The sequence below is a fragment of the Hemibagrus wyckioides genome, linkage group LG06, assembly GCF_019097595.1.
Source record: "Hemibagrus wyckioides isolate EC202008001 linkage group LG06, SWU_Hwy_1.0, whole genome shotgun sequence".
NCBI classification, from domain to species: Eukaryota; Metazoa; Chordata; class Actinopteri; order Siluriformes; family Bagridae; genus Hemibagrus; species Hemibagrus wyckioides.
In genome coordinates, this window is record NC_080715.1 from 42064153 (window position 1) to 42079544 (window position 15392).

Here is a 15392-nt window from a genome sequence, read left to right on the forward strand (position 1 = left end):
ATTCTCCATTGCCATGAAACTGATTAAGCTGCAGCTCCAGGGTCATCCCCTCCCTCCGTCTCTGCCAATCATCATGAAGCAGACCCCGACCCCTGTTATGACATCATCTGCACGCTTCGGTAAACTGTGTGTTAGGAGTGTCTGTGTGTGTGTGTGTGTGTAAGTCTGTGTGTGTGTGTGTGTGTAAGTCTGTGTGTGTGTGTCTGTGTGTCTGTGTGTAAGTCTGTGTGTGTGTGTGTGTGTGTAAGTCTGTGTGTGTGTGTCTGTGTGTAAGTCTGTGTGTGTGTGTCTGTGTGTCTGTGTGTAAGTCTGTGTGTGTGTGTCTGTGTGTCTGTGTGTAAGTCTGTGTGTGTGTGTCTGTGTGTCTGTGTGTAAGTCTGTGTGTGTGTGTCTGTGTGTCTGTGTGTAAGTCTGTGTGTGTGTAAGTCTGTGTGTGTGTGTCTGTGTGTAAGTCTGTGTGTGTGTGTCTGTGTGTAAGTCTGTGTGTGTGTGTCTGTGTGTCTGTGTGTAAGTCTGTGTGTGTGTGTCTGTGTGTAAGTCTGTGTGTGTGTGTCTGTGTGTCTGTGTGTAAGTCTGTGTGTGTGTGTCTGTGTGTCTGTGTGTAAGTCTGTGTGTGTGTGTCTGTGTGTCTGTGTGTAAGTCTGTGTGTGTGTAAGTCTGTGTGTGTGTGTCTGTGTGTAAGTCTGTGTGTGTGTTTGTGTGTGTCTGTGTGTGTGTGTGTATGTCTGTGTGTCTGTGTGTAAGTCTGTGTGTGTGTTTGTGTGTGTCTGTGTGTAAGTCTGTGTGTGTAAATCTGTGTGTGTGTTTGTGTGTGTCTGTGTGTGTGTGTATGTCTGTGTGTCTGTGTGTGTGTGTCTGTGTGTAAGTCTGTGTGTGTCTGTGTGTGTGTGTGTGTGTCTGTGTGTAAGTCTGTGTGTCTGTGTGTAAGTCTGTGTGTGTGTGTGTATATGTCTGTGTGTGTGTGTGTGTTTGTGTGTGTCTGTGTGTGTGTGTGTGTATGTCTGTGTGTGTGTGTGGGTGTGTGTGTCTGTGTGTAAGTCTGTGTGTGTGTCTGTGTGTGTGTGTGTATGTCTGTGTGTGTGTGTCTGTGTGTAAGTCTGTGTTTGTGTGTAAGTCTGTGTGTGTGTTTGTGTGTGTGTGTGTGTTTGTGTGTAAGTCTGTGTGTGTTTGTGTGTAAGTCTGTGTGTGTGTGTGTGTATGTGTGTGTGTGTGTGTGTATGTCTGTGTGTCTGTGTGTGTGTATGTCTGTGTGTGTGTGTGTGTGTGTGTGTGTGTGTGTGTATGTCTGTGTGTGTGTGTGTGTGTGTGTCTGTGTGTAAGTCTGTGTTTGTGTGTAAGTCTGTGTGTGTGTTTGTGTGTGTCTGTGTGTGTGTGTGTATGTGTTGCGGCTTGCTTACCTGAATAACCAGAGCTTCCTTTGATTCTGAGTTTGATTCAGCGCTGCTGAAGGAGATGCTTATTATCAAAGATTACAACTTTTAGGGTCCGATTAACACAATGCCGACAAAAAGGATAGGATTGAGATATAACAACAGGATTTCTTGAAACATCACCAGGAAATCATTGGAGAAAACAAGCTGTAAAAGAAAATTAAACAAGTTTCATCTGTGCTAATGAACACTTCCTATACCAGGTGCCACTGCTATTTGTTTTTAGCCTATAGAAGTGTGTCTACTGAAGGACATTGTGTGTGTCTAGGTATGGGCTCAATGCCAAACCTGTCCATCATGCCAACGATGCCCATGCTGACCCCGATGCCTGTTGGCTCCTCTATGTCCTCCATGACCTCTCTGACCTCTATGCCAGCTCTGCAACCTCTCTTGCCTCTGCTCCCTGACTCACTCAACATGCCATCTTTACCCAATGGCACTGCCACGGTTCTAACACCAGCCCCAGGTAATACACACATGCACACAGAACATCTGGGTTTGACCACACCTACTTCTGGATAAATCTGAATAGATATAGAGAGAAGAATATTTGGAGCAATAAATATATACAGCACTAATATTAAGACACATGTAAATCCACGTGTACAAACACCCACACAAATACACTGATAATCCATTCTACACCTCTCTTTCCCCCTCTCTCTCTGCAGCTCACTCTCTCTCTGCAGGTCTGAGTAAATCTCACTCCCTCTTGGACTTGGCTTCCAGCAGGTACTGACTCAGACACAGTGGTGAATCTCAATGCTGTTGCATGACCATGGCCACACACACACACACACACACAAACTTGCATCTCTACCTGCATACACAACCTGATTTCAATACTTCCCATTACATAACATTTAACTTAAAATCTCTTTTTTTCTGATTTCTTATTGGCTGCCACCAGCTCAAACTCCTCCTCCACCACTTCTCTGGCAAGCAACTCCCCCAAAACCGGAACGTCTGATTGGGCGGTGCCTCAGTCGTCTCGCCTCAAATACCGCCAACAGTTTAACATCCTGGACAAACTGATGACCGGATATCTGTCAGGTGTGTGTGTGTGTGTGTGTGTGATTGAATCAGGGGGTATTTGGTGTAGTGAGTGTGTTTATGAATAGCGTGTTTATTATCAGGTCATTCTGTGAGCATTGGTTACTGTTTCACATAAAATAAGGTATTAAATATATATAATAAATTGTAGATGTTTGTGTGGTTGTGTTGCAGGTCCGCAGGTTAGAAACGCTCTCGCTGCTTCCAATCTCACCCAGACCCAACTCGCCACTATTTGGTGAGTGCAGATAGACCTTGTGAAGGTGTTATGGAACAGCATGGTGTTTAACCCTGTACACATGTTCAGAGTGTGTGTGTGTGTGTCATTAGGACTCTGGCGGATGTGGATCGTGATGGTCAGTTGCGAGCAGAAGAGTTTATTTTGGCAATGCACCTTGTGGACATGGCCAAAACGGGCCGCCCGTTACCTCTGACCCTACCTGCTGATCTTATGCCACCATCTTTTAGGTAACACACACACACACCACAATGTGAGGTGCATTTAAAAATATTCCTGCTTCATGTTGTTGTTGTTGTTGTTGTGTGTGCAGAGCAGGGAAGTCATGTGACCTACCAAATGGGTCCATTCCTCTAATCAGCACTGAGTTCATTGAACCAGAGCCTGCTCACAAGGGCAAGAACAATGGTATACACACACACACTCCTGAAATCTGCTTTTTTACTTCTTTATACCTTGTTGAATTCAGGACTGTGTAACACAGATGCAGAGTTGGGAATAGAGTGAGTTTGTTCTTTCATCTCAGTGTCATTTGAGGATAAACTGCGGGAGAACTTCCAGAAAGGTAGCTTGGAGCTGGAGAAGCGGCGCCAAGCCCTGCAGGAGGAGCAGCGGCGTGAGCAGGAGAGACGGAGAGAGGAGGAGCGAAGGGAGGAAGAGAGGAGGAGGCTGAGAGAGAGGGAGGAGCAGGAGCGGAGAGAAAGAGAGGCTCTGCGCAGACAGAAAGAGGAGGAGCAACGCATGGAGAGGCAAAGAGAGATGGAGAGACGGCGGGAGGAGGAGAGGCTGAAGGAGCTGGAGAGACAGGAGGTGTGTTCAAAACAAACACAGATGTCTCGACTGAAAGAAAAGAGGCCACACCTCTTTCACTAGGACTGACAGGTACAGAGGCCACACCTCTTTCACTAGGACTGACAGGTACAGAGGCCACACCTCTTTCACTAGGACTGACATGTACAGAGGCCACACCTCTTTCACTAGGACTGACATGTACAGAGGCCACACCTCTTTCACTAGGACTGACATGTACAGAGGCCACACCTCTTTCACTAGGACTGACATGTACAGAGGCCACACCTCTTTCACTAGGACTGACATGTACAGAGGCCACACCTCTTTCACTAGGACTGACATATACAGAGGCCACACCTCTTTCACTAGGACTGACAGGTACAGAGGCCACACCTCTTTCACTAGGACTGAGAGGTACAGAGGCCACACCTCTTTCACTGGGACTGACATGTACAGAGGCCACACCTCTTTCACTAGGACTGACATGTACAGAGGCCACACCTCTTTCACTGGGACTGACATGTACAGAGGCCACACCTCTTTCACTAGGACTGACATGTACAGAGACCACACCTCTTTCACTAGGACTGAGAGGTACAGAGGCCACACCTCTTTCACTGGGACTGACATGTACAGAGGCCACACCTCTTTCACTGGGACTGACATGTACAGAGGCCACACCTCTTTCACTAGGACTGACATATACAGAGGCCACACCTCTTTCGCTGGGACTGACATGTACAGAGGCCACACCTCTTTCACTGGGACTGACATGTACAGAGGCCACACCTCTTTCACTAGGACTGACATGTACAGAGGCCACACCTCTTTCACTGGGACTGACATGTACAGAGGCCACACCTCTTTCACTAGGACTGACATGTACAGAGGCCACACCTCTTTCACTAGGACTGAGAGGTACAGAGGCCACACCTCTTTCACTGGGACTGACATGTACAGAGGCCACACCTCTTTACTTGGACTGACAGGTACAGAGGCCACACCTCTTTTACTTGGACTGACATGTACAGAGGCCAAGGCTCTTTCACTAGGACTGACAGGTACAGAGGCCACACCTCTTTTACTTGGACTGACATGTACAGAGGCCAAGGCTCTTTCACTAGGACTGACAGGTACAGAGGCCACACCTCTTTTACTTGGACTGACAGGTACAGAGGCCACACCTCCCTCAATGGGACTGACAGATACAGAGGCCGCACCTCCCTCACTGGGACTGACATGTACAGAGGCCACACCTCTTTACTTGGACTGACAGGTACAGAGGCCACACCTCTTTTACTTGGACTGACATGTACAGAGGCCAAGGCTCTTTCACTAGGACTGACAGGTACAGAGGCCACACCTCTTTTACTTGGACTGACATGTACAGAGGCCAAGGCTCTTTCACTAGGACTGACAGGTACAGAGGCCACACCTCTTTTACTTGGACTGACAGGTACAGAGGCCACACCTCCCTCAATGGGACTGACAGATACAGAGGCCGCACCTCCCTCACTGGGACAGACAGGTACAGAGGCCACACCTCCCTCACTGGGACAGACAGGTACAGAGGCCACACCTCCCTCACTGGGACAGACAGGTACAGAGGCCACACCTCCCTCACTGGGACAGACACAGGTACACTCTAGGTATACTCAGCATGTGTAAATGCATGTGTAAAGGTGCTCTCTCTCTCTTTCAGGCGGCAGAGCGACAGAGGCGGATGGAGTGGGAGAGGTCTAAACGGGTGGAGCTACAGGCTCAGAATGAAAAAGAGAAGAGAGATATTGAGAGACTCACAGCCAGGAAGAGGAGTTTGGAGCTGGAGCTGGAGGCTGTGGTTAGACATATTACTCCTCACTCCACAATTACTCCTTAACATTTAAGCCATGTTTAAAATCTGTCCAGTCTGTCTTCCTCAGACTCTGTAAAGGTGTTTAATGCAGCCTCAGTGTCACAGAGACAGTGATTAAAGTTATAAGATGCAATGATTTGGATTTGACCAAGATTTCCCTGAGCCAAAGACATTTATTTGCATGCCATGATGCTAACACCCAACTATTTACCTATTCAAATCACCTCTTAGCAAGTGAAACACGAAGCTGAACATCAGCATGGAAATAAATGGTGTTCAATTACCACCTCTGATGAATTTTTCAGGGTAACAGGCACAAGCAAATCTCAGACTGTCTGCGTGACGCCCAGAGCAAGAGGCGGGTAAAGAGGGCGGAGCTAGAGCTCATTAATCAGAAGAGAGATGGACGCATTGCTGACATCAACTCTCTACAACTGCAGTTTGAGGTTCACAATGATGCATTTGTAGAAAAATTCTTCATACTGAGACCAAAATGAAATATATTGTATATTTTATGATAAATGCAATTAGATTGGCTAATTGCACATCATTACAAATAAAGAGATTTAAAAGCTAATTATTAATGTTAACGTTAACATTAACAGCCTCAGTACAGATGTTTAAAGTTGGTTGTCATTGTCTCGGACGCTATAATAATGTGAGGGTTGTTTATTTTCCAACACTTTCACAGGATGTTCAGAGACAGCTGAGTAGTCTCGGGCCAGAGAAACAGAGACTGACGGAAAAACTAAGAGACCTCACGCAGACCAACACTAGCTGTGAGAACACACACACACACACAGTTTTTATTTTTAAATGGATGAAAGGATGGACTGCTGGATCGCCATTGATTTCACAATGACAATCCATATATTGATGCATCAAGAGATGGGTGGTTGAGAAATGGATGCATGCAAGGACAAGTGGCTAGATGGAGGAACTGATGAATGCATAGTAGTTGTATGGATAGGTATACACATGCATTGAGGATTAGATGGATGAGAAATGAAACCATGGATGGTTGGATGGATATATTGACAGATAAATGCAAGGATATAAAGATAAAAGGATAGTGGAAAAGAGATATATTTGGATGTATATATAAGGTTTTTGAAGCATGCCTCAGTGTATACAGAGATGGAGGCATGCATGGATAGGAGATGGATGGGAAATAGATGCTGGGGTGAGTGGATGAATGCAGTGGTGGATGAATGGCACAGATGCATTGGTTGCAGGGCTTTGTAAATGCATGCTGGGAATAATGAATAGAAGGATGTAGGACTATATAGACAGGTGAATGTCAGACAAGAGGCATCAAGTGATGGGTGGATGCTAGGACAAGTGGATAGATGGAGGATGTAGGAATATATAGATGGATAAACTGATACAATGGTGGTCATGCTAAAGCCTAGAAACAGTTTTGTCCAACCTCTCTTTTCTCAGGTGCAGAAGTGAATGACCTCAAGAGAAATAAATGTGAGAAAGACCTGAGCTGCCGGAAGCTGAAGGAGCAATTGGACGCTCTGGAGAGAGAGACGACAGCCAAGCTGTCTGAGGTGGAGCGCTACAACCGGGACATGAAGGTCAGACTGAGCTTCACCATGCTAATTAATCTCACAATGACAGCAGAGCAGTGACTGGCTGGTTAATAAAACATATTGGAAGTGATAAAGGTGATGATAGTGCCATGATTTGGATTAAACTAAGAGATTTCGCCCATAACTAAAACTTTTTCTTTGCACGACTACAAAAGTAACACACACAAACTAACACCGCATTCAAATATCCGTAAACATGTGTGAGTAGCAGGTTCCTGATGTAGTCTCTAAAGATAAACAATACTAATGATTACTTCTGCAGGCTGTTCCTCCTTTCTTCCGTGCACTCCTCGCTTGCTCACTCTTTCATTCTCTAATGCCTCTCTCTTTTATCACACACTCTTTCTCTCCCTCTCTAACCCTCCTTCTCGTTCTCCCTGTAGTTAGTGGACATGGATGACTGTATGCTACAGGGACTTCTCTCTTTGCTGGGCTGTCTAACCAATCTCTTCCTTCTAATCAAGGTTCTCCGCTCTCGTTTTTCCTTCATTCATGTGTCACACTCATCCCAGAGCAATCCCTCCATCTTGCCGTTTGTCTTCTTTGCGTTACTACATTTAATTCTATTTTTAACCATGTTTTAATCACCAGTCATAAGCTGTGGGTAAAATCTTGCACAGCCTGTTTTCAACTAACAAAGGCGTTCCTTTCTTTTCACCCATTCCCATTTTTCCCATTTTTTAAAGGAAGAAAAAAACTTTCACCCATGGCATTATCCAAATTCATGTTCACTTTCAGCATGCCAGTAGACTCCAACAGACCAAGCTGCTGAAATGTAAAGAAGATGCATTCTTTCACTCGTTTTCTGTACACTAAACCAGATTAAAGTAAATGATACTTTGGCTACTGATAAATTTGGCAAAGCGTAGAATGACTGAAGCACAACTCTTTCATTAATTTAATTTCCAATTATAAATTACTTCAGTTGAATTTAAGGATTTTTTTTTTAATGCCTGACAGTTAAACTGGGACCAGAGGCTCATTTGCATGAAGAAAAAAAATAACAGACTGATGCTAAACAAATACGGTAATCCTTCAGGGTTCAGATGACTGAGAAGGCAATTTGTTTGAGGATATCAACCAACTGAATCCAGAGAAGGCGACACTGCTAACAAAAAATGCACATAGAAAGAAAAAATATTTTTACTGCAAAAACCCCCGGCCTCTATCAGCTTTCTATTTTTGAAACAACAGTAAGAAATAACCATGCATTTGCACCATCCAGAGAGAAGAGCTCCTCTAAGGCTAGCAAATACAGAGGTCACCAAGTTAAAGTCAACACCAAATGGAAGTACTCAGAATCTTTTATATCCCATGACCTTACCCTTTCAGTGAATTAACTTACCTGTTCAGTGAATTTTATTCATGGCAGTCTGATTGTTGCTTTATTTGAAGACACCAGAAAAGCTCGGTTGTGTCTCACGTATCATAACTGCCCTGGCTAAGCTGTTGATGCTTGTGTAAAGCATGTTTGTGGGGTTTTTTTGGCAGCTCTGTGTGTTTGAGTTTACTGGCTAGTCGAGTGTTGTCTCATCCAACTCATAACATCATTAATGGACTTCTTTCATGATCACAATGTATTGAAAGTACAATCATGTTTGTAAATAAAAGAGACATATAGAAGCTGAATGACCATAGAATGACCAAGACTGTGGCAAGAAACAGGTCCTTGGGAACACGGCTCTGTGAATAAAGTGGGCTCTAGGAACGAATCATTCTGGGAACATAGGGCTCTAGGTATATGGGGGTCTAGGAGCTTAGGGTTATGGGAATGGGACCTGGAGGTTAGGACTCTGGGAATAAGGGTTCTGGCTGTTTAGGAGCCTGGGAACATAGGGTTCACAGAGTATAGGAACCTTGATATATAGAGTAATGGGTGTTTAGGAGACTAGGAATATAGGGTTTGGGGAGTTTTGGTTCCTGCATAGGTCCTATACTGGGAGTATAGGACCCTGGGTACATATGGTACTGGGAGTATAGGACCCTGGGAACAAGGGTTCAGGGAGTATTAGATCCTGCATAGATAGGGTACTGGGAGTATAGGACCCTGGGAACAAGGGTTCAGGGAGTATTAGATCCTGCATAGATAGGGTACTAGGAGTATAGGACCCTGGGAACAAGGGTTCAGGGAGTATTAGATCCTGCATAGATAGGGTACTGGGAGTATAGGACCCTGGGTACATATGGTACTGGGAGTATAGGACCCTGGGAACAAGGGTTCAGGGAGTATTAGATCCTGCATAGATAGGGTACTGGGAGTATAGGACCCTGGGAACAAGGGTTCAGGGAGTATTAGATCCTGTATAGATAGGGTACTGGGAGTATAGGACCCTGGGAACAAGGGTTCAGGGAGTATTAGATCCTGCATAGATAGGGTACTGGGAGTATAGGACCCTGGGAACAAGGGTTCAGGGAGTATTAGATCCTGCATAGATAGGGTACTGGGAGTATAGGACCCTGGGAACAAGGGTTCAGGGAGTATTAGATCCTGTATAGATAGGGTACTGGGAGTATAGGACCCTGGGAACAAGGGTTCAGGGAGTATTAGATCCTGCATAGATAGGGTACTGGGAGTATAGGACCCTGGGAACAAGGGTTCTGGGAGTATAGGACCTTGGGGATATAGGGCACTGGGAACACAGCAAATTGGGAACATAGCACCCAGAAAACATAGGACTGGGATTCTATAATCCTGGGAAACTAAACCCCTAGGAACACGACAGCCTTAAAACACTGATGTAGTTAAATGTCAGTATAGTTTAAGAAACAGAGAGGTTAGGAAAGTCAGACTGGTGTTAAGAGGCAGTTTAGAGATGCTTCGTCCTAAATCTGCAGCAAGCATTTCAAGTGTTCTTGGAAACAATGCAGGAGCTGAGAGAGAGGCAGCGGCAGCAGCAGGCCGTGCTGGAGCAGCTCAACCGGGTGAAGCTGGAGAAAGTGAAGGAGCTACAGCGTCGGAGGCAAGAAGAAGAGGAGAAAAAGAGAAAAGATGAAGAATTGGCCAGGTGACCAAAGATCACACACATATTTACATTGTTTTATCCATGCTGCCAACAAACAATGGAATTTGCTCATTTATATTTGCAAGAAGCCCACGAAAAGATGACCTGTGTGTGTGTGTGTGTGTGTGTGAGCTCAGACAGGCCAAGCTGGAGCAGGAACGGCTACAGAAGGAAGAGGCTGAGCGCCAGAGGAGGCTTGCTCAGGAGAGAGAAGCCAAACTCAGAGAGGAGCAACAACTCCAGGCCCAGGCCAGACTCCGTGAGGCCCAGGAGAAGGCTGCGAAGCAGGAGAGGGAGGAGAGAGAGAGGGAGGAGAGGAGGAGAGCAGAGGAGAGAGAGAAGGAGGAGAAGAAAAGAGCAGAGGAGAAAGAGAAGGAGGAGAAAATAAAAGCAGAAGAGAAAGACACCAAGGAGAAGGGGGGTGATGGAATTAATGAACAAAATACTGTGAACAACGCAAACATTGATTTTCAGTCACAGCTCTCTGCCCTGTTCAACAGTACAGCAAATGCAACAGGTGAGCGTTTGTCTGAGTGTGTACATGGGCTGATCCATCATGTGTCCATTCTAAATATTCTTCATGTCTGATAGGTACAGGTGAACAACCAACCAGTCTCGATGTTCAGGGCCAAAAGAGCATGCTGAGCACCTACAGAGCGCTTTATCCCTTCACTGCCCGTAACTCTGATGAATTGTCATTGGAAGCAGATGGTCTGATAGAGGTACGCAATCAAAGGCATAAAGTATATGTATTTCTAAGTACATTAAAACACACTGATTGCGTGCTCCTGTTCCCCTCAGGTGGACGAGTCCACAGTAAGGGAGCCCGGATGGCTTTATGGTACCTACCGAGGCAGCAGCGGTTGGTTTCCTGAGAGTTATGCCGAGAAAACCTGTAAAATCAGCGAGACTGACTCAGCAACAGATGTGACACAAAATACAGTGCCCCCTACTGACTACTTCAAGTAATCCATACTCTATAATATATTTACTCTAGGGGTAATTATTCTAGGTCTTGGTTTTAAAATAATTACTAAAAATAATTTGAGTAAAAGAACTGAATGAAATTTATAAGTGCTGGTTTAGTTTGATCTGACAAAATTTTCATCCAGAAATTTGACTTTATTATACATCGTAGAACTGATTTATCACAATATCTCTTTCCACCAGGATCCCTCGTGTGGATATAGAAGGACCAACACCCACACACACTCCTGCAGCAACACACACACAACACACACAGGTAGGTGTAGGCAAGTTTAAACAATAACCTTGTGTGGTTAGAGGAAATAAATTATACACAGCACTTTGTTGTCATACTGTGTGTATAGGCTGTAGCTCTGTGTGAATGGACGGCTACGACTGACACTCAGCTCGGCTTCGCCAAGGATGATATCATCACGGTTCTGGAACAAGAGGAGAACTGGTGGTATGGGGAACTCAGGGAGAACCGAGGCTGGTTCCCTAAAACCCATGTCTCCATGGTGACCGCCAACAACAACACCACCACAATTACAGAGTAAGCCCTCTCTTTTACTCGTCCTTGATTTATTAAAACATGTAATACCTTGGTTTTACAGCAGACATGAATAATTATTAACCATTTAATGTTTGATGCATTATACATGAAGCAACATTATTATGTTAATTGAAATCGAAGAGAAGAAAAGGTCAGGCTGTTTCAAAAATAGTGTTGTCTACAAATAATGAACAGAATGTAGTTAGTACTCCCCTTGTTTTTAACATGCAGACACAGTTTAGGCCCCAAATTAAACATCCGAACGTTCTATAGGTAAAACAAGAAAAGTGGAACATATGCTTATACGTTCATAAAATCTGTCTTCTAGAAATTAATTAGGATTTACTACTACAGCCCAAAACACTTTCATTAAATCATTCAGTAAATACTTTCTGGTTATGGTCATGGTCTACTTATCCTGGTCATGGTTGAATTGGATCCAAAGCCTGTCCTAGGAATACAGGGTGCAATGCAAAATATACCCTGGTTGAGACACTGGTCCATTACAGTCCATAAATTCATACTTGGGTCAATCTAGGGGCACCATTTTACCTTCCAATATGTGTTCGAGGAGGAGGTGGGAAGAAACTAGAGAACTTGGAGAAACTCATGGGGATGCTTGGAGAACATGCCAAACTCAGAATCTTCTTTGTTTCTCCTTCAGGCCTTTGTATTCTACTGTTGATGATCTGGATCTGCCCGACTCTGTTCTACTTGAAGGTGAGCTGTGATTTCTTCATGTTGATTTCAAGTTCAACTTTCAATTTGTTAAAATTGGATGGTTTGTGTCATGTGTGGTTTGTTAGAATATGTGGCCCTTTACACGTACGAGAGTCCCGAGTCAGGTGACCTGACATTCCGAGCTGAAGATGTTGTCTTGGTAATGGAAAAAGAGGGGGAGTGGTGGAAAGGCTGCATCGGCGACCAATCAGGACTCTTCCCTTCCAACTACGTCAAACCCAAAGACTCTGACGTATGCGGAATTTTATAATTATGTTTTATTATATTCATAATAGACTGAAGAGTGTATAGGCTTAATATTTGTTTCTGACTCACTTTTCAGTCTGCCAAAGCTGGTGCTTCTGGGAAAAAGCCAGGTGAGTTTGCAAATCCTTTGCAGAACAAACATGCACTCTGAGCGAAGGTAGTCTATATCTCTTCTTCTCGTTCTTTTCAGAGATCGCACAGGTAACGACAGCCTGTAAGGCCATGATGGCAGAACAGCTGAATGTGACTCCAGGGCAGCTGATCCTCGTTCTTCATAAGAACTCCTGTGGCTGGTGGCTGGGAGAACTGCAGGTGTCTGGATGCACAATCGCCGAGAAGCATATATTTCAGAGGGAACTCAGTCTGACTGGTGGTCTTTGCTGTGTGTGTGTGTTGTAGGCTCGGGGTAAGAAGCGTCAAAAGGGCTGGTTTCACTCCTCAAACGTCCGACTGCTGGAGCCCAACAGTGGTAAAACCACTCCTGGACCTCAGCCATGTACGCCCATGATGAAAAAAATACTGGTCCAGAAACATCTTTTTAAAATCAACCTACACTTTTGATATATTTCTATCATTCTTCATCCTCAGTGTGCCAGGTCATTGCCATGTACGACTACAAAGCAGCCAATGGGGACGAGATGACATTCCAGAAAGGTCAGCTGATCAATGTCCTCAACAAGGACGACTCCGATTGGTGGAAAGGAGAAATCAACGGGGTCACCGGGCTCTTCCCGACCAATTATGTCAAGATGACTACAGAGTCCGACCCCAGCCAGCAATGTAAGTCCTGACACCTTTGCATTCAGAGTGAATTTATTCATAAGGAGTACTGAAAATATAGAAGTAGTATAGAAATTATATTAATAGAACGGAATTCTGTTTGGAAGAAGAAACAGCTAATGCACTATGAAGCACTCTGAAAGCCAAAGAGCAATCAGGAAGATAGTGGTATCCTGTCACTTGGTATGTCCTCCCTTTAGAGGTGAGGACACTTCTTTATTACAATGACCCTGTCTCATATCTCTCATATACCCTCACTGCAAGTGACCCTTAACAAGAGACAGACTTTAATAAATTCATTGTCACCGTCCTTGCACTCTCAGGAGTATCAGATACAAGGGTAAACACAGCGACAAGGATTTTAATGAAAGGTTCAGTCTAGAGAGCATCTATATTTGTCTGAAGTTGTTTTAGGCTGAAATGTAACTTTCGGTCCCAGACACCTCGACTCACAATGTAAAAGAAACGATGAGTTTGGTTTGTGTTAGGAAAAGTTCATCATGATGGGAGCTACATGCCTTTCTACAATATAAGAAGATGGAGTGTTTGCAGTACTGTACTGGAACTCAGGGTTTTATTTCTTTCGTTCTTTTAAATCAATCCCTCCACCCCATGCACTTTTCACATCTTGGCTCAATTGCAGTCATGTACATTAGACTGCTTAAGTTGTTTTTATGGTGATTAAGGACCGTACTCTTCTTGATTCTTTGTTCCAAACCAGAAGACTTACGGTGGACCTGGTGGTCTGTCTTTATTGAACAGTGAGAAAGTGCAGAAAGGTTTGAGATTAGGAACTGGCCCCAGAGCTGATAAAAATCACCCGCCATTTTCATACATGACTATAGTAAAATCTGTCAGATTTTATTTCAAGAACGAAGCAAAGTGATCTCCAATAGAGCAGCGATTTCAATATTAAAAAGCCAGAAATAGTCAAATATATTAGATAAAAGGCTAAAAATAGAATATTTGGTTGACAATTATTAGATAAATGCGACTATATTTAAGGTATATATAACCTAGCAGACTCCCAGCGTTTCCGATTTTTTCTTTCTCTCAGCACTGATCGATGTTATCCATCACTCTCTTCATTATCTTTCATGGCTACACTCATCCACTCCTCTGTTCTTTCCCTTTTCCTGTCGCTCGCCTCATTTCTGCTTTATTTCAGGAACTCTAGCCTCGGCCCCTCCTCCTCCTCCTCCTCCTCTTCCAATCAGAGAGCAGCAGACAAGACTCCGCCTCCCTCATGCTCTTTTTGGACGAGGCTCCTCCCTCATTTTGAGATTTCTGTTTTATTGTTTTCATTTTTTTTTTTTGCTTCTCTTTTGTTGTTGCGCATTTCCTGCCATGTCCCGTTTAGCCTAAAGGTTGGAAACTTTAATCGCCAGCATGTTTAACTATATTTAGAGGTGAAATGGACTTTTCATAACGGCCGAACTGTTCCTTTAAAGGGGGAAAACATGGTACAAGAGAGTAGTTAGTAACAGGGTTCTTTTCTATAGTCCTTAAATAATGATCAAGAAATCTTTTATAGAACTGAAACAGATTTGCAGCAGTACTGTTCATACACATCGTGCTTTGAAGACGGAGAGAGAGAATGTACGCGTGTACATATGTGTGCGTCCATGCTAAACCAGCATATGCTGCTTCCTCACCAAGCCTTTTTCATCATAGGATTGCTAGTTGGCTTCTTCCTGTTAAGATGTAGCACACACACACCTGAGGACGTCACCACCAGCATGTTATCCTATAGCACTTGAGCCGTCCCTATGCAACCAGCTAACAGCCCTTACACTGCAGTGCCACGGCCTTTTGCTTTCTGTGTGCTCTAACAGAAGCTCCGCTCCAGCTTCGCTGCTCTTTTATATGGAGACAGAGAAAAAATAAAGACGTTTTTAAACTGTGGGTTTCGCGGAGTGGTGTGATTTTGATGTGCTCAGAGCTGTGTTTGATGTTTGGGCATATGGGTGTTTACTCATCCCATCATTATACACCGATCAGGCATAACATTGTGACCAGTGAGAGGTGACGTGAATAAGACTGAGTATCTCCTCATCATGGCACCTGTTAGTGGGTGGGATATATTAGGCAGCAAGTCAACATTTTGTCCTCAAAGTTGATGTTAGAAGCAGGAAAAA

The 15392-nt window shown here is 44.3% G+C and overlaps 1 protein-coding gene across 3 annotated transcripts in view; it reads left to right on the top strand.

The window, feature by feature from the left end:
- The window catches only part of itsn2a (intersectin 2a), a 43354-nt gene that overhangs the window by 21006 nt on the left and 6956 nt on the right, over positions 1–15392 (top strand). Inside the window, exons 5-29 of one of the 3 annotated variants that reach the window (XM_058393455.1) lie at positions 1–119; positions 1699–1896; positions 2102–2162; positions 2341–2483; positions 2658–2721; positions 2814–2951; positions 3035–3129; positions 3248–3531; positions 5216–5353; positions 5674–5814; positions 6060–6147; positions 6812–6951; positions 7350–7430; positions 9835–9971; positions 10106–10485; positions 10560–10690; positions 10770–10933; positions 11139–11211; positions 11300–11487; positions 12152–12207; positions 12294–12460; positions 12551–12584; positions 12665–12786; positions 12874–12970; positions 13063–13254. The exon at positions 1–119 is cut by the window's left edge and continues 45 nt beyond it. In XM_058393455.1, the coding sequence (XP_058249438.1) occupies positions 1–119; positions 1699–1896; positions 2102–2162; positions 2341–2483; positions 2658–2721; positions 2814–2951; positions 3035–3129; positions 3248–3531; positions 5216–5353; positions 5674–5814; positions 6060–6147; positions 6812–6951; positions 7350–7430; positions 9835–9971; positions 10106–10485; positions 10560–10690; positions 10770–10933; positions 11139–11211; positions 11300–11487; positions 12152–12207; positions 12294–12460; positions 12551–12584; positions 12665–12786; positions 12874–12970; positions 13063–13254 (3431 nt within the window). The remainder of the gene's footprint in view (positions 120–1698; positions 1897–2101; positions 2163–2340; positions 2484–2657; positions 2722–2813; positions 2952–3034; positions 3130–3247; positions 3532–5215; positions 5354–5673; positions 5815–6059; positions 6148–6811; positions 6952–7349; positions 7431–9834; positions 9972–10105; positions 10486–10559; positions 10691–10769; positions 10934–11138; positions 11212–11299; positions 11488–12151; positions 12208–12293; positions 12461–12550; positions 12585–12664; positions 12787–12873; positions 12971–13062; positions 13255–15392) is intronic. The other 2 variants (XM_058393456.1, XM_058393457.1) reach the window with 2 other exon arrangements.